The sequence below is a fragment of the Ovis canadensis genome, chromosome 3 (genome assembly GCF_042477335.2).
Source record: "Ovis canadensis isolate MfBH-ARS-UI-01 breed Bighorn chromosome 3, ARS-UI_OviCan_v2, whole genome shotgun sequence".
Classification (NCBI taxonomy): domain Eukaryota; kingdom Metazoa; phylum Chordata; class Mammalia; order Artiodactyla; family Bovidae; genus Ovis; species Ovis canadensis.
In genome coordinates, this window is record NC_091247.1 from 94,927,882 (window position 1) to 94,946,947 (window position 19,066).

Below are 19,066 nucleotides of genomic sequence, written 5' to 3' on the forward strand. Positions count from 1 at the left end.
TGACCACTGGAAAAACCATAGCCTTGACTAGACAGAACTTTGTTGGCAAAGTAATGTCTCTGCTCTTCAATGTGCTATCTAGGTTGGTCAAAACTTTTCTTCCAAGGAGTCAGAGTCTTTTAATTTCATGGCTGCAATCACCATCTGCAGTGATTTTGGAGCCCAAAAAAATAAAGTCTGACACTGTTTCCACTGTTTCCCCATCTATTTCCCATGAAGTGATGGGACCAGATGCCATGATCTTCGTTTTCTGAATGTTGAGCTTTAAGCTGACACAAGATTATCAGTGCTTAAATCTGTAGACTTTGAGTAAAGAAGAATAGTCTGCATAATGTGAGTGGGCTTCATTAAACCAGTTAAACGCCTTGATAGAAAAAAGACTAAATTCCCCAGAGGAAGATGGAATTTGGCCAGCAGACTGTCTTCAGACTCAGGCAATAGTATTCACTCTTCCCTGACACTAACTAGCCTACTAATCTACTAGGCAGATTTTGGAGTTGCCAGCCTCCATAATCATGTGAACCAATTTGCTAAAAAAAGAAAATCAATCTCTCTCTCTCTCTCTCTCTACACACACACACACACACACACACACACACACACACACACACACACACAGATATACACATTATTGGTTCTGTTTCAATGGAGAACCTCCAGAACCAGTAATTATTTTTTCTAAACCAAAGCATATTTCTGAAATTAACTATCATTAAAACAGTTATATGCTTTTCCCCTAAAAAACTGGGTCTTCTAAAAATCAAACTATGTGTAGTATTTTTTCTTAAACATAATACATGACAAAATACATCAGCATACCACTAGCATATGTAAATAATAACTCTCAGGATGAATCAATAGATACACAAAAGGCTAGAGAAGATGTCTTATGGACTTAGTTATTTTTGAAAGGTTATTCTAAATATGGACTTTTTAAAAGAATTCTAAATAACAAATTTTAGATAACACAAAGTATTCAATTTTAAAAAAACTTACCTTTTAGTTTTCATCTGGTCCCGCAGTTTACTATACATCTCCAGAACTTTAAAGAGAAGAGAAAAAGAGCACATTAGAATAATTTAGAGAAAGTGAAAGATTAATTAAAGCTAAAGAAACTGCATCAAGAATTCTACTCTATATCCAGTTTCTCACCTGGAAGACACAGCATTAATTTATCAACAGTGGCAGAAATATTTCTCTGTTGTAGCCGACACTGCTTCAGCTCTTCCATTGCTATCACCAGCTTGCCAAGAGGGAAAAAAAACTGAATTATGCCAACAGCTGTAAATAAAAAGCTTTCAGTCACATTTTCCACCCTATGTTCAATTCATCAGAACATCCCAGACAGTTTCATAGTAAGACCTCCAAGTGGACTAAGGAACTGCCTTTCTCAACCAGTAAAACATCCCTGCATGGCTTCCCCCTTTCTCCCCAAGATGCATACACACTACAATAGGAAAGGCTAGGTTAAATGAAACCTTAAAATTCAGGGGCTATCCAGGAAAAAAGAAAAGACTTGCAGATTTGCTCCAAACCCTATTCAGACTTTTCATGATTTATGATTTCATCAATCTAAGAAGATCCTATATTTCTTTCATCAGTGCCAGATGCCTAGAGGAAAACAGTCCTTCTTATACAGCTTCAAATGAATCTTGAAAATAATCTTTAACTAAATCTCTATTTTAATAGAGAATAAACCACACACTTAGAAGTTGTGGCTTTTCCAAGAATTCCAGTTTAGTGAAGTACTTATGCAGTACTTATTTTCTCATAGAGTTTTAAAAAGTCTTCCATCTGAAGCGATAGACAATACAACTAGAAGAAACTGTGCTCTTTGCAAAAACTTAAAATATGTGAGACAAACTTTTAAAAAGCAATAACCTATATGGCCTCTTATAGAATTCATCCCATATCCATACCTAAAAATGTTAGCTACTTAAATACTATGTTCCCCCCCCAAAAAAAAAGAGAGAGAGAAGTGGTCATGATTAAGTTGCTGATAAGACAATCAAAGGCTAATCTTAAAGATTATTAAACATTAAATAAGTATTAGGCAATAAGGAAGGTACATGATACAGACAACATTAATTGACTGTAAGTCAGAAAACTTGGATATTAGTCTCAGCCATATCAATTACTATGTAAACTTTTGTAAATCATCTGTTTTATTTTCCTAGTCAATAAAATACTGGTCCTAATTTTGTCATAGGTCGGCCATGAGGATTAAGTGAGAAAATGGACATCAAATGATCTTATAAACTATGATTTAAACGGTGAATATATCAATTAATAGAATCAATGATTCACTTTTTTAACAAATACTTATGGCATATTCATGTTGTGCCAGTCACTGTTTAGGCAGGTAGAGGGGATAGGCAGTGTATTTTAAAAAAAAATCCTGACTTTGCTTAATTTCTACTAGAAGGAGACCAAAAAAACAAACATATAAGGAAAACTATATAATATCAGAGCATGATAGGGGCAATGGAGAAAAATTAAGCAGGAAAGGTAAAAAGAAAACAAAAGGTGAAAGTGAGACTGCAATTCTAAATAAGTTGGTTAGTAAAGGCGTCATTGCTGCTGCTGCTAAGTCACTTCAGTCGTGTCTGACTCTGTGCAACCCCATAGACGGCAGCCCACCAGGCTCCCCCGTCCCTGGGATTCTCTAGGCAAGAACACTGGAGTGGGTTGCCATTTCCTTCTCCAATGCATGAAAGTGAAAAGTCAAAGTGAAGTCGCTCAGTCGTGTCTGACTCTTAGCGACCCCATGGACTGCAGCCTACCAGGCTCCTCCGTCCATGGGATTTTCCAGGCAAGAGTATTGGAGTGAGGTGCCATTGCCTTCTCCAAAGGCCTCATTAGGAGGTAACATATCAGCAAATATCTGAAGTGCATAAACACTGGAGAAAGAAGATTCTAGGCAGAGGAAACAGCATTGGCCATATGACTACTCAAGTCATTTAAAAATACAACTAAGGAAGGCTACATACTCTCATTAAGCTTTCTAGTGATTATATTCATTTACTTCAGACAAACATGAGAAGCAATGATAATGTCCAAGTTCTTCCAACATGTAGCTTATGGTCTCAAACCACTAAATCAGGAACACAGTCATCAAAGAGAATGACAGGAAACAGAGAAGATTTTTTCAAAAGGTAAACTGGTCTTACTTCCTTTCCCTCATGTTGCAGTTTTCTATTAGTATCCGTCACTTGATTCTGTGGAGAGAAGACAATTTAAACTTATAATAAATACCTAGACAATAGTTTGATTAAGATGAAGATTTTAAATGCAAAGATTTAGTGTAAGTATTCAGATTGTTTCCATATTTCACCACATTTTTGTTTAGTTGTATTCTCCTAGGATTAAACTGTATTAACTTTTCTACTCAACATCTATATGACTTTTTGAACAATTAAAAAAAAATTACTAAAAAATATGTTCAGTTTGCAATAGTACAAACTAATATAACACAACTAAAGATCACACTTTCATTTGAAATGGAAAGAAAAACTATAATAGAAAAAATAACACACAAAGAACCTTGCTGCTGCTAAGTCACTTCAGTCATGTCCAATTTTGTGTGACCCCATAAACAGCAGCCCACCAGGATCCCCCGTTCCTGGGATTCTCCAGGCAAGAACACTGGAGTGGGACAAAGAACCTTACTTGAGCATAAACTGAACTGTTTAACTCAGGGAGTTTGAGTAAACTCCGGGAGTTGGTGATGGACAGGGAGGCCTGGCATGCCGCAGTCCATGTGGTCGCAAAGAGTCAGACAGGACGGAGCAACTAAACTGAACTGAACTAAACTCAGGTCGAATATTTCTACTTATAATCTAATTTTAGAAAACATTTTATCTTAATTTCTTGGATCATTAATTCTTGATAGCTCCTAACATTTCCATAGTCCCTCTTTTCTAAATTAATTTATCCATCAGATAGTAAAAAAATCAGGTAAACAAGCTTTAAATTTACATAGAATTCATAATTAAAGTGAATTGGCACAACTCATTTTGGTAGCCACTCTTGAGGAATCAGTAGATATAAAAATTAAGTTTATAGAGTAATAACTTCCCCACCTTCTTAAACATTATCAAAACATGAGCAATATTAACTCCTAAAGCTTTCTTTAATAGAGGCTACCTATACTTCCACCAATTCTAAATTGGTGGAATCTAAATCTCTCCTTACTAAGATACTTCCTTAACCCAGCATTTTCTATTATGTCCCTCAGAATGCCAACAAATTTTAATTAATAGATACTCTGCACTCTGTATACACACAAACATAGACACACACACATAATATATATGGGAAATAATACTAAAAAGGTTCGTTTACTGGGAACTTCTGAAGCATTTAATATTCTATAGTACTCTAAATGCCTAAGGAGATATCACACAGTGTTTTCCAACTTATTTTATGCCGTATCCTTTCACTGAGGATCATCTTAGGAAATCAGTTTTTTAGGAACACACCTTTGAAAATTTTGCCCAAAACTATACACTATACCTAGACTATCATTTTCTGAGCAGATCACCACATGCACTGTCACTGAAGCAAAAATGCAACCATATACAAACATAAATGAATGGATGTTTCTATGTTCTAATATGTTTCTATGTTCATTTGCAAAATTAGGAGGCAAGCTGGATTTGGCCTGGAAGACATACGTTGCTGATTCTTGGTCTAGAATAAGTGAGACTGAAGAGCTTATTATTCAAACCAATAAATGGATGTTATTCAAAAATGGGATTAATATCAGTTCAATATAAGAAAAAGCTTTTAAACAATGTGAATAAAAGTGGTGTGGGCAGCCCCTGAGTGATTATTATTTAAGAATGATTAGATTTTTTTCATGTAAACAGGAGATCTCATAAAATTCAACCTTCCATAAATACTACTAATTTCAGTATCACACTCTCTACTAGAATGCCTTGTTTACTTTATAAAGATATTTCTGAAACTTTTTTTTTAACCTCAAACTCATTGTAAGAAATATATTTTACATTGCAACCTGGTATGCAAGTATAGGGAATACACACACACATAGAGAGAAACAAAGTTTTCAAGAAACAATTTTGTCTTACTGCATGTAATACATTTTATTGTTCCCTTTTCCATTTTATTTCAATTTTTATTAAAAATACTGATTCTGGCCCACTAAACCAATTTCACGCAAATCAGAATTCTAAACACCCACAGGAGCCTAATCAAAGCTTCTGACAGAAAGATAATTACTATTTTAATACAATTTGAACATAACAATGAGAGGACATCTACACAGCTATCTAGGGGTTCAAGATGGCTGCGTGTAAGAACATGTGTTCATCTCCTCCTGTGAGAGCATCAAAATCACAACTAGCTGTTGAACAATCATTGACAGGAGGATGCTGGAACGGACCACAGAAGATACCTTACATCCAAAGACAAAGGAGAAGCTGCAACAAGACAGTAGAAGGAATGTGATCATTATAAAATCAAATCCCATACCCACCGGGCGGGCCACCCACAAACTGGAGAACAATAATACAAGCCCCACATCAAGCTTCCCAGCCAGGGGACCCAGCAAAGGGACTAGAAATCCCCCTAGAATCTGACTGTGAAGGCCAGTGGGATTTGATTACAGGACTTCCACAGGACTCTGGGAAACAGAGACACCGACTTGGGGGCCATAAACAAAATCTTGAGCACACCAGGACCCACGGGAAAGGAGCAGTGACCCTCTACAGGAGACTGAACCAGACCTACTTAGTGTTGGAGGGTCTCCTATGGAGGTATGGGTCAACAGTGGCTGGCCACAGGCACTGGCAACAGTAGTCCTGGGAGGTGCCCCTTGGTGAGCTTTCTTTGAGGTTATCATTAACCCTACCATAGAACCTATAGACCCCAGGGCTGGGTTGCCACAGGCCAAACAACTAACAAAGAGGGAGTGCAATACCCTACCCATAAGCAGACAACTGGATTACTTGTTTTTTTCTTAATTTAAGTCCTCATTAAATTTGTTACAATATTGCTTCTGCTTTTTATGATCTGGTTTCTTGGCCATAGGGCATATGGGATCTTAGCTCCACGACGAGGGATCAAACCTGCACCCTGTGCATTGGAAGGCGAAGTGTTAACCACTGGACCAGCAGGGAAGTCCCCAGATTAGTTTTACTAAGCACAACCCTGCCCACCAGAGCAAGATCCAGTTTTTCCCACCACCAGTCCTTCCCATCAGGAAGCTTACACAAGCCTCTTAGCCTTATCCACCAGGGAGCAGACAGAAGAAGCAAGGAAAACTCCAATCCTGCAACCACCAGAAGAAAAACCACATAACAGAAAGTTAATCAAAGTGAAAATGCAGCCAAGTGTGTCCCAGATGAAGGGACAGGATAAAATCACAGGAAGACAACTAAAAGGGGGGGAAATAAGCACCTTCCAGAAAAAGAATTCAGAATAATGATAGTGAAAATGATCCAAGATCTTGGAAAAAGAATGAAGATATAAGAAATGTTCACCAAAGACCAAGTATAACTAAAGAACAAACAGAGATGAACAATACAGTGGAAGGAATCAATAGCAGAACAACAGGCAGAAGAAGAGGAAATTGGTCTAGAAGACAGAATGGTGGCTCTCACTGCCACAAAACAGAATACAGAAAAAAGAACAACAACAACAAAAAAATGAAGACAGTCAAAGAGACCTCTGGGACAACATTAAACACACCAACATTCATATTATAAGGGTCCCAAAAGGAGAAGAGAGGAAGCATCTGAGAAAATGTCTAAAATGATAACAGCTGAAATTTTTCCTAACATGGAAAAGGAGAAATTCAACCTAGTCCAGGAAGAACAGAGACTCGCCGGCAGGGTAAACCCAAGGAGGAACACACTAAGACACATAGCAATAAAAATAACAAAAATTAAATACAAGGGGAAAATGAAAAATGACATACAAAGGAATTCCCATAAGGTTATCAGCTGATTTCTCAATAGAAATCAGAAGGGAATGGCATGATATAAAATGCAAAAGGAACAAGGCAGAAGGGAACAGCAGGATATAAAATGAGAAAGAGACTCCTCTAAGGAGAAAAAACAAGAGAAGGAAAAGACCTACAAAAAATAAACTCAAAACAATTTGGAAAAGAGCAATAGGATCATATATATCGATGGTTACCTTAAATGTAAATGGATTAAATGCACCACCAAAAAACACAGACTGGCTGGGTAGATGAAAACACCTGGAAGTATGCACATCCATTTGGAAGTATGCACTTTCAATTACCACATCACTCTATTTAACCCCTCAAATTGTATGTAAGTATTTTATATCGTTAGGTTAATCATGTTGCCATTATAGCTTGCAATTGTAAATTATCTTTTATTTTTATCTGGCTATTGATCATGAAAACTGATAAAATATTTTTTACTACTGTGATTATGTAACTATTATTCATTTTAACACCATTGTATCATGACCGGTCAACAGAAAATAATAAATTCTGTATCACTGAAACTACCATTTAATAGAAAAACCTGCAATCACTTTTTAAAATCCAGATACATATTAGAATTATCTTGAAATTTTTTGTAAAATACAAATGCCAAGGAATTGTTTTTTTTAACAAAGCTTCAGATGTGAGTCTAATAAACAGCCCTATTTAAAAATAACTGTACTACAGTATGACTTTTTACTTTTATCTAGTTTGTTTCACTTTTTCTATTTCATAATCAGTGCTCCCATTTTATTTAAATGCACTCAAAAAAGGCTTGAGAAAGAACAACAAAAAATAAGAGGGAGAAACTGGAAAGCATTTAAACAAAATGGAAGCACTGAACATGAAATAGAAAAAGTGAAATATGTATAATATATATATTTTAGAAACTTATGAATTTTTGCTTAAATTTATGACATTTTGGTTCCAGTTGTTTGCTTAAGCATGAATGGAATCCTAGATTTCTAACTTATATTCACTCAAAATTTTGATATAGTTCCACTTACTCTGGCATCTAGTATTACTGCTAAAAGTCTATAAAGTTTATTATCTTTGTGATGTTTTTCTCAATTTGAATGAGGCTTGACATTTTCAGTCCAATTCTGAGAATATAAAGAAATAGTATGATACAAAAAAAAAAAAAACAGAAAATTAACATGTGATACAGTATTATTAACTGAAGCAAAGATTTTATTCAAATTTCACAAAATTTTATGCGTGTCCATTATTTTTTTTCATAACTTATTCAAGATTCCACATTGAAGTTGCACAGAGCAGCAAAATCTGATAAATTATCCTTTTATTTTTATTCCTTTTATTTTTATTCTATTATAAACATTTTCTAATTTTCCTTGTTATGGCTTCTTAGATACATCCATCACTTACACATGCACATTTAATTTCCAAATACATGTTTTTTTTAAGCATCATTCATATTAATTTCTCATTTTCATATTAATTTCTCACTTAAATGATTCCTTCTTTACAGTCACCCTCTGTGTTTTTTCTGTCTTTTAACTTTATTGAAACTAACAGACGCCTGCTCCTTAGAAGAAAAGGTATGACCAACCTAGACAGCATATTCAAAAGCAGAGACATTACTTTGCCAACAAAGGTCCATCTAGTCAAACCTTTGGTTTTTCCAGTAGTCATGTACAGATGTGACAGTTGGACTATAAAGAAAGCTGAGTGCTGAAGAATTGATGCTTTTGAACTGTGGTGTTGGAGAAGGCTCTTGAGAGTCCCTTGGACTGCAAGATCAAACCAGTCCATCCTAAAGGAAACCAGTCCTGAATATTCGCTGGAACGACTGATGCTCAAACTGAAGATCCAATACTTTGGCCACCTGATGGGAAGAACTGACTCATTGGAAAAGACCCTGATGCTGGGAAAAATTGAGGGCAGGAGGAGAAGGGGACGACAGAGAATGAGATGGTTGGATGGCATCACCGATTCAATGGACATGAGTTTGAGTAAGCTCTGGGAGTTGTTGATGGACAGGGAAACCTGGCGTGCTGCGATTCATGGGGTCGCAAAAAGTCAGACGCAACTGAGCAACTGAACTGAACTTTATTGAGGCTTTCAACGGCTAAGTCAAGATCTCTCTTGGTAAATGTCACATTACACTTGAAAATCTGTGGGATATTTTCGAGTACCTTTTGGAATTGATTTCTAACATAATTCAACTGCGATAAGAGAACAGATTCTGTGTGATTCCAATACCTAAAGACCACGAAATTTTTTCACTTTCTTTGGCATTTGCACGTGTGTGCTCAGTCGTGTCCAACTCTTTGGGACCCTAGGGACTGTAGCCCATCAGGATCCTCTGTCCATGGGCTTCCTAGACAAGAATACTGGAGTAGGTTGCCATTTCTTCCTCCAGGAGATTGATCCCAACACAGAGATCAACCCGAGTCTCCTGTGTCTCCTGCATTAGCTGGCAGATTCTTTACCGAGCCACCTAGGAAGCCCTATTTTATGTCTCTGGATATGTTTCAGTGTCTCCTGCTTTACAGTCTATGGGAACTTGAATAGAATTTGTATCCTGCTATTGTGTGAAAACTGTATAAGTCTTAATTATGTTGAATTGGTTCATACTGCTTTTCAGGTTACTGTATTCTACTTTTCTGCTTATTCATGCTATGAATTCCTGAAAGTTTGATATTAAAACTCCAATTAAAAATCTTAAATTATCTACTTAAAACAGAATTGTAATATATACTGGAACTATATGTAACTTTGTTCTATGTTTTCCAAGTCATCTGAAAAGCATTACCATACTTTAGGAATTTTTTTAAAAAAATTTTTAAAACCTCGATGGATTTTAAATAATTAAGATATAAATAAATATAGAAACATACCATGTTTATTTCAATAAAGGCTACTATATTCTGCTTGTCTAGAATGCTACTTCTTGATTCAGAGAATATATGATATGTGTTTATATTTATACATACCTACACACACACACACACACACACACACACACACACACAGTGAATCAAAAAAAAAAAAAATAACTGGCATTCTAGAGAACACAGAAATTTCATTGCTATGTTCAAATAATACTGATAGTAGGTAATATTCAACCTTTTCCATTTTCTAAACTTTTTCCTAAAGTTCAAGAATTTTCACAGGCTCCTCACACAAGCTGAAAGGATGACCCTAGGGCAGTCTCCCATGTGTTAACAGAGAACATTATGGGTAATATTCAAGTACTCCACTACATGACTACTTCAGTAACCAGAGACACAGCACCCTTTGCCTATCATGAACTAAGCACCCGAGGAAGAGAGAGAGGTTTTCGAACACAGGCATCAAGAACAGCACAAGGTGAGGGTGGATGGGAAGCTGGGAAGCTCAGTGAGGACAAACAGCACATACAACTCCTGGCAGAAGCTCCGTATCTTTGTTTTCACATATTTCAGATACTTCTGTCCACTTGAGGCTTTTCAGTCCCCTAAAATTCAGTATAACTTTTTAAATAGAACCGAATTGTTCATATTTTTTAATCTGTTTTTATACATTAAGCAAACGTTCTCATATCAGATATCCTTCTGCAGTAATGTAGTTTCTTATTCTTTTAAATGGATATACCATGCTTTATTTTACTAATCCTCTAGCACATGACTTTCAGGGACATTTTAAAGTTTTAGCCATCAAAAAAAAAAAATCACATGCACATCATTGTACGTGCACCTGTAGCTTTAGAATAAATGAAAACTATGTTTTCATTTGTTGCTGTTTGCAGTTTTCAGTTGTTGTTCAGTCATCAAGTCATGTCCAACTCTTTACGACCCCATGAACTGCAGTACGCCAGGCCTCCCTGTCCCTCACCATCTCTCAGAGTTCACGCAAGTTCATGTCCACTGAATCGGTGATGCCATCCAACCATCTCATCCTCTGTTGCCCTCTTCTCCTTCTGCCTTCAATCTTTCCCAGCATCAGGTCTCTTTTAGTGAGTCTGCTGATAGCATCAGGTGGCCCAGGCATTAACACCAGTTCTTTCAATGAGTATTCAGGCTTGATTTCCTTTAGGACTGACTAGTTCGATCTCCTTGTGGTCCAAGGGACTCTCAAGAGTCTTCTCCAGCACCACAGCTTGAAAGCATCAATTCTTTGGTGCTCTGGTTTCTTAATGGTCCATCTCTCACATCAGTACATGACTACTGGAAAGACCATAGCCTTGACTATATGGACCTTTGTCAGCAAAGTGATGTCTTTGCTTTTTAACACACTGTCTAGGACTGTCATAGTTTCCTTCCAAGAAGCAATCGTCTTCAAATTTCATGATTGCAGTCACCATCCGCAGTGATTTTAAAGCCCGAAAGAGGAAATCTGTCACCGCTTCCACGTTTTCCACTTCTATTTGCCATGAAGTGATGGAGTCAGATGCCATGATCTTCGTTTTTTTAATATTGAGTTTTAAGCTGGCTTCTTCACTCTCCTCTTTCACCTTCATCAAGAGGCTCTTTAGTTCCTCTTCACCTTCCACCATTAAAGTGGTATCATCTGCATATCTGAGATTGTTGATATTTCTCCTGGCAGTTTTGATTCCAGCCTGTAACTCATCCAACCCAACATTTCACATAATGTGTTCTGAATATAAGTTAAATAAACAGGGTGACAATATACAGACTTGTCGCACTCTTTCTCAATTCTGAACCAGTCAGTTGTTCCATATAAGGTCCTAACTGATGCTTCTCAACTCACAAACACGTTTCTCAGGAGACAGGTAAGATGGTCTGGTATTCTCATATCTTTAAGAGTTTTCCAGTTTGCTATGATTCACATAGTCAAAGGCTTTAGCAGTCAATGAATCAGAAACAGAAGTTTTTTTCTGGAATTCCCTTGCTTTCTCTGTGATTTAGTTGGCAATGTGATCCCTGTTTCTCTGCCTTTACTAAACCCAGCTTGGACATCTAGAAGTTCTTGATTCAAGTACTGCTGAAGCCTGGCTTGAAAGATTTTGAGCATAACCTTACTAGCATGGGAAGTGAATGCAACTGTCCAGTAATTTGAACATTCTTTAGTACTGCCCTTCTTGGGAATTGGGATGAATATTGGCCTTTTCCAGTCCTGTGGCCACTGCTGGTATTTCCAAATTTGCTGACATATTGAATGCAGCACTTTAATAGCATCACCTTTTAGGATTTTAAATAGCTCAGCGGGAATTCCATCACCTCCACTAGCTTTATTGGCAGCAGTGCTTCCTAAGGCCCACTTGACTTCACATTCCAGGATATCTGGCTCTGAGTGAGAGACTACACCATCGTGTTATCTGGGTCATTAAGACCTTTTTTGTACAGTTCTTCTGTGTATTCCTGCCATCTCTTCTTGATCTCTTCTGCTTCTACTAGGTCTTAACCGTTTCTGTCCTTTATAATGCCTATCTTTGCATTGAAATTTTCCTGTGATATTGCTAGTTTCTTCAAGAGACCTCTAGTCTTTTCCCTTCTGTTGTTTTCTTCTGTTTCTCTTCAATGTTCATTGAATAAGGCCTTCCTGTCTCTCCCTGCTATTCTCTGGAACTCTGCATTCAGTTGGTTATACCTTTCCCTTTCTTCCTCGCCTTAAGCTTCTCTTCTTTCCTCAGCCATTTGTAAAACCTCCTCAAACAACCAGTTTGCCTCCTTCCAGTACCTCTTGTATATTAGGAAGCTCTGTCCACAGTTCTTCAGGAACTCTGTCTACCAGATCTACCAGATCTACTTGTAACCTCCCTATAATCATAGGGGGCTTCCCTGGTGGCTCAGTGGTTAAAGCGTCTGCCTGCAATGCGGGAGACCCGGGTTCAATCCCTCAGTCGGGAAGATCCCCTGGAGAAGGAAATGGCAACCCACTCCAGTATTCTTGCCTGGAGAATGCCTGGTGGGCTACAGTCCATGGGGTCGCAAAGAGTCGGACACAACTAAGTGACTTAACTTTAACTATAATCATAGGGGATTTTATTTAGATCATACCTGACTGACCTAGTGGTTTCCCCACTTTCCTTAGGTTAAGCCTGAATTTTGCTATAAGGACTTGATGATCTGTTCCACAGTCGGTTCCAGGTCTTGTTTTTCCTGACTACAGAGCGTCAGAGTGTCTCCATCTTTGGCTGCAATGAACGCAATCAATCTGATTTTGGTATTGATCATGTGGTGATATCCATGCGTAAAGTCTTCTTTTGTGTTGTTGAAAAAGGGTGTTTGCTATCATCAGTGTATTCTCTTGGCAAAATTCTGCTAGCCTTTGTCCTACTTCATTTTGTACTCCAATGCCAAACTTGCCTGTTACTACAGGTATCTCTTAACTTCCTACTTTTGCATTCCAATCCCCTATGATGAATAGGACATGTTTTTTGGTGTTTGTTCTAGGAGGTCTTCTAGGTCTTCACAGAACTGATCAACTTCAGCTTCTTTGGCATCGGTGGCTGGGCACAGACTTAAGATTACTTTGATGTTGAATGGTTTGCTTTAGAAATGAACCAAGATCATTCTGCTGTTTTTGAGGTTGCAACCAAGTACTGCCATTCAGTCTCTTTTGTTGACTATGAGGGCTACTCCATATCTTCTAAGGGATTCTTGCTCACAGTAGTAGGTATAATAATGGTCATCTGAATTAAATTCTCCCTTTCTCGTCCATTTTAGTTCACTGATTCCTAATATGTTGATGTTTACTCTTGCCATCTCCTGCTTGATCACATCCAATTTACCTTGGTTCATGGACCTAACACTCCAGCTTCCTCTGCAATACTGTTCTTTATAGCATCAGATTTTACTTTCATTACCAGACATATCCACAAGTGAGCATCTTTCCACTTTGGCCCAGCTGCTTCATTCTTTCTGGAGCTATGAGAAATTGCCCTCTGCTCTTCCCCAGTAGCATATTGGACACCTTCCGACCTTGGGCGCTCATCTTTTGGTTTCATATCTTTTTACCTTTTTATACAGTTCATGGGGTTCTCATAGCAGGAGTACTGGAGTGCTTTGCTGTTCTCTCCTCCAGAGGACTACATTTTGTCAGAACTCTCTAATATGACTTGTCCATCTTGGGTGGTCCTGCACAGCAAGGCTCATAGCTTCACTGAGTTATACAAGCCCCTTCATCATGATAAGGCAGTGATCCATGAGAAGTTTTCAGTACTGATACATAAAACTGCTCCCCTTAAAAGTTGTAACAGTCTCCACTCCAACCAGGCATTCTCCAGTTGACAAGTATCATCTCCAACTTTAATTAACATTTGTTTCATTTTTGCTATTTTATTAGGTGGCACTTTATTGTTTAAATTTGTATTTAATTATTTCCAATATGTAGAATTCCCTTCTATTTCTTTGTATGTAAACTGTACATTAAGAAAGATTTCTGTTTTCTATTAGTGTTCATATTTTTCCTATTAATTTATAAAGATCTTTTCTGTTAGGATATCAATCATTTGTCATATGTATTTGTAAATATTTTATCTATTACTTATCTTTATACTGTTAACTTGTATGTAGAAAGTTCTTTCACTGTACTATCATTGTATGTATCAATATTTTCTCTCTAGCTTAGGAATTGTGTTTAGAAATGCATTCCTCACTCTCCAAAATCACATAAATATTCACTTATTTTTTCTATTTGTTTCTTTATGGTTTTATTTTTTACATTTAACTTTTTAATTCACCTGAAATTAAATTTGGTAAACTGACTGGGAAATTAATTTAATTTCAATTATAATAGTTAAGCATTAAAGAACATTAACAACAAATAAGAAGATTTGCTATTTTTGAATGGTAGAGTAAAGAAAGCCACTGAGAAGGGTAAAAAAGAGAGATTTAATTTTCTTTGTAACATTATATTTCTTATGATGACTAAATAGTTGTTATACACGTCCATAGATTCCTATTTGAAACCTTGCAGACCCACTGTGATTTGGACTTCAGAATTTGGGTGATTTTATAGAGCCAATATTGTTTATTTCATAATACCCCCCAAAAGGCACTAAGACAGCATCCCATAATCAAATATAGTAGTACTTCTGTAGCAAAGTCAGTTACCCAAGATAAGGAAATTTGCTATGCCAGGGACAAAACCAATACAGCTACCCTCTCTCCTGAACCTGAGTTAGTCCTATCAAGAAAGAACTTCCATACTTTGGTAGAAGACCTTCCACAACTATCACAATGTTTTTTTCCTCTGCCTCAGATTGCCATGCCGCAAAGACTTCTGCAGCCATGGCTTGCAATTCTGTCATTCAATGGTGATGGGTTTTATCTAGCAAGGAAGTAGACAGATGACTTGAAGGATCAATTAAGTTTCTATCTGGAAGAAACTGATTCTTATTACTAGCTTTCATTCACATGTAGTTATCCTCAATAAATTTTAACTTAAAAGAGTATCCTTTTCAGCTGAAAGCTGTAATCCCAATTATCTATGTTTCAGTACAAATCCCTTTCTGACTATTCAAAAATCTTTACCACAAATATGGAACCGGTAATGCGGTCCCTACTCTTTTAACGTTAACCAAAACCCCAAGACAGAGAGAAAGAGTCTCCTTACTTTGAGTTTCTGGGCTTCTCCTCTCACTTTCAGCAGTTCTGTTATAGAGTCCACAAAGCCCTGATAATGAAAGTTGCACATTTTCTCAATTTCTCGGTCATGATTGCGGATGCGAGTTTCAAGCTTCTCCATGAATCGTCCATGTTCCTCACCATCATAGACAGACCTTTTAAAAAAAAAAAAATGCCATGAAGATTACACACAGATTTATACCTAAGAAAGAGAAACAAAACCACAAACCCACAAGCAAATTTATTTGGAAATCAGATGTTTAAGTTACATAAACCACAGAGTAATTCAACTGTATTAATGTTGCCCCCATGCTTGATGAATTTTTTTTTCGGAAAATCTAAAATTTTACTTCCTTATTTATTGAAAAATATTTAAGTGTTTGACAGTAATCATCATAGATTCTCATCATAAAAGGACTGCATTATAATTCCTCGGTACCTTTCTTTCTCAGTTAAACTAATCTAGAAAAACTTAATTTTGGAAAAACCCAACTATACATTTACTCCAAGATTATACTCAAGAAGCTGAGATTGCTAGAAAGAAATCACACAACTGTGCTGCTAAACTCAGTGCAGCTATATCTGATGACAAATTTAAATTGGGCAGCCAAACATCACTAGATAATAATATTAAAATTATCCCACCCAATACCACCACCAAAAAAAATCACGTTGTAGTCTCTAAAATGTATGAAAACCTTACTTTTTCCACTCCTCAAATGTCCACCCTCTCTGTCACTTTCAGTTGTATTTCACAGAAATATATATATGCTATCTATATATGTGTATTATTTCATCTCCCCTCAACCAACCTGCTTACATTTAAAATTCCTATTCTGTCCACCCTCTTGTAACAATAAAAATCAAGTGTTTATCTATAGTCATTCTTGTTGTCTCTAAGAACTTTACTCCTGCAATTATCCCCTTTCATTCCTAACCTGAGTTATATATCTCGTCAACTCTACTAAATCATTCTCTGAATATATAAACATGACTTTATGAAATCCATCTTTACCTACTCATTTCCCTCCAGCCACCATCTTATGTTGCTGCTTCTCTTCCCAGCAAAATTTCTTTCTACCTCCTCACCTCCCAATAGTTAGCATTCATCTTACTGCACCTAATAGCAGCATTTGCTATGGTTTAATATATCTTCCTTCTGGAAACACTCTTTTCTCCAGACTTCAATGATGCCACACTAAGTGGTTTTCATCATCTTACTGGCATGCCTTCTTGATCTCCTTCCTGGACTCTTCCTACTCTGTTCTTTCTCTAAATATTCCAAACAGCTCTTCTCTTACCTAGCTGTGCTCTCTCACCAAGAAATGACAGCTGATCCCATGTCTTTAGGATATATACCATCTACTATAGTGCTAGACTTCCTAATCTATACCTTCAGTTCTGAGCACTGCCCTGAGCACCAGGCTCAAATGCCTAGCTACTATTTAACAACTCCAATTGGATTTTTTAAAATCATCTTGAATTTTAACACAGAAAAAAATCAACTATCACCAAACTATCTCCAATCCCAAACTTGATCCTCCAAAAAGCTCCCTACCACTCAGCTACCCAACACGGCTAATGGCATATCCAGTTGCCCAAGTCAAATATCCAAATCCAGGAATCACTCCCAATGCACCTCTTTCCATCAAACACCTCATCCAATCCACTAGTAAGTCCTAACAACTTAACCTCCAAAGCATATCTTAAAATTAACCACCATCCCACCATTTCCAATAAAAACCCTAGTCTAAACTTCTATCACTGGCTCACTGGACCAAAGCAATAGCCTCCTAAAACTCTCTATTCGGCACCCCTCACTCCCGCTACTTCTTGTCCCAAAGGAGATACTCCACACAGCAGTAAAAATGGCCTTTATGAAGCAGTAGTTCAGATGTTACCCTCTTGTTTGTGTTATTCAAGGGGCTTCCTTCATAGCTCAGTGGGTAAAGAATGTGCCTGCGATGCAGGAGACCTAGATTCGATTCCTGGGTCAGGGAGACCCTCTGGAGAAGGGAATGGCAACCCACTCCAGTATTCTAACCTGGAGAATCCCATGGAGAGAGGAGCCTGGCAGGCTACAGTCCATGGAGTCGCAAGAGTCGGACTCTCCGATTCCTTCTCTTTACAAAAGGAATAAAAGTCATAAATCCTTATCATGGCCTATAACATTCCACATAATCTAGCCTCTGATTATTTCTCTAATGTTGTTTCTCCCTAAGTCACACCTCTAGCCTTGCCTTCCTCCATCCTCTATGCTCCTGCTACAGAGGATTTTTTTTTAGTCTCTTCCTGCCTCAAGCACTTTCTTTTTGCTTTTCATATGCTAATAACACTCATTCCCTATATCGTCAAACAATTTTCTCCTCCTCCTCATCCAGTTTGTTATCTTCCCCCCAACCCATCCCAATTAGATTGTAAGCTCCAGGGCAACAACTTCGTCTGCCATATTCACCTCTACCTCTAAACCAATGCCAGATAGGTAATAGGTAGTAAGTAAACACTCACTGACTAAATGAATGACTATTGTTGTCTCTGTTGTTTAGTTGCCCAGTCGTGTCCAACTCTTTGCAACCCCATGGACTGTAGCCCAAGAGGCTTCTCCACCCGTGGGATTTCCCAGGCAAGAACATTGAAGTGGATTGCCATTTCCTTCTCCAGGGGATCTCATGGACCCAGGAACTAAACCTGTGTCTCCTGCATCTCCTGCACTGGCAAGCAGATTCCTCACCACTAGTGCCACCTAGGAAGAACATTATCTCTACGAACTCTTAGATCTCTGACATTTATTCAACAAATATACTTTTGCTCATTACCAACATTTTCTGGTTCTATAATCATTTGGGCTTCCCAGGTGGCACTAGTGGTAGAGAACCCGCATGCCAATGCAAGAAATGCAAGTTCAATCCCTGGGCTGGGAAGATCCCCTGAAAGAGGGCATGGCAACCCACTCCAATATTCATGCCTGGAGAATCCCACAGACAGAGGAGCCTGGCAGGCTACGGTCCTTAGGGTCACAAAGAGTCAGACACAGCTGAAGCAACTGAGCACACACAGCACATCGTTTGTAGGTACCAGATTACCATCCTGACTCAGCAAATCAGTTCCATTACCCAAAACTCAGCAGTAATCATAGAAGATAATACATATACAAGTTTGGATTACAGTAAAAATTCTGAACATTTATTTATTTATGAATAGATAAAAGGAAGAGATCTTCAAATAAATTATAAACAACCCCTGCTTTGACAATTAAAACAATTAAAATGCCTAACAGAGCTATCTGTAACTAACCTCAAACAAGGTTTGAGTAACTAACCTCAAACAAGCCTAACTGTTCCCCCTCCAAAGGAAAGAAAAAAAAAGATTTCCATGTAAAGCCACCAGTGTTCCTGGCCATTTGAAGAAGAGAAATAACCAATGAAAATCCAACCATCTAAATGGAGTAAGAAGATTATTACTCAATATTGAGACAAGCCTCTTGGTTTCAAATTCAGTTATATCTTGACCCAACAATACTTTTAAGTAGTAAGTATACTTTTTTATACAA

General features: G+C 37.5%; 1 protein-coding gene and 1 pseudogene across 2 annotated transcripts in view; one reads left to right on the forward strand and one right to left on the reverse strand.

Annotated features, from left to right (window-relative positions):
• The window catches only part of EXOC6B (exocyst complex component 6B), a 726,749-nt gene that overhangs the window by 623,208 nt on the left and 84,475 nt on the right, over nucleotides 1–19,066 (reverse strand). For both annotated transcript variants that reach the window (XM_069583682.1, XM_069583683.1), the window contains exons 2-5: nucleotides 15,506–15,671; nucleotides 3,171–3,218; nucleotides 1,153–1,243; nucleotides 997–1,042 (exon numbers count right to left, since the gene is read on the reverse strand). In XM_069583682.1, coding sequence (XP_069439783.1) covers nucleotides 997–1,042; nucleotides 1,153–1,243; nucleotides 3,171–3,218; nucleotides 15,506–15,671 — 351 coding nt within the window. The remainder of the gene's footprint in view (nucleotides 1–996; nucleotides 1,043–1,152; nucleotides 1,244–3,170; nucleotides 3,219–15,505; nucleotides 15,672–19,066) is intronic.
• Nucleotides 17,098–19,066, forward strand: part of LOC138435178 (transmembrane protein 225B-like) — a 73,796-nt pseudogene continuing 71,827 nt past the window's right edge.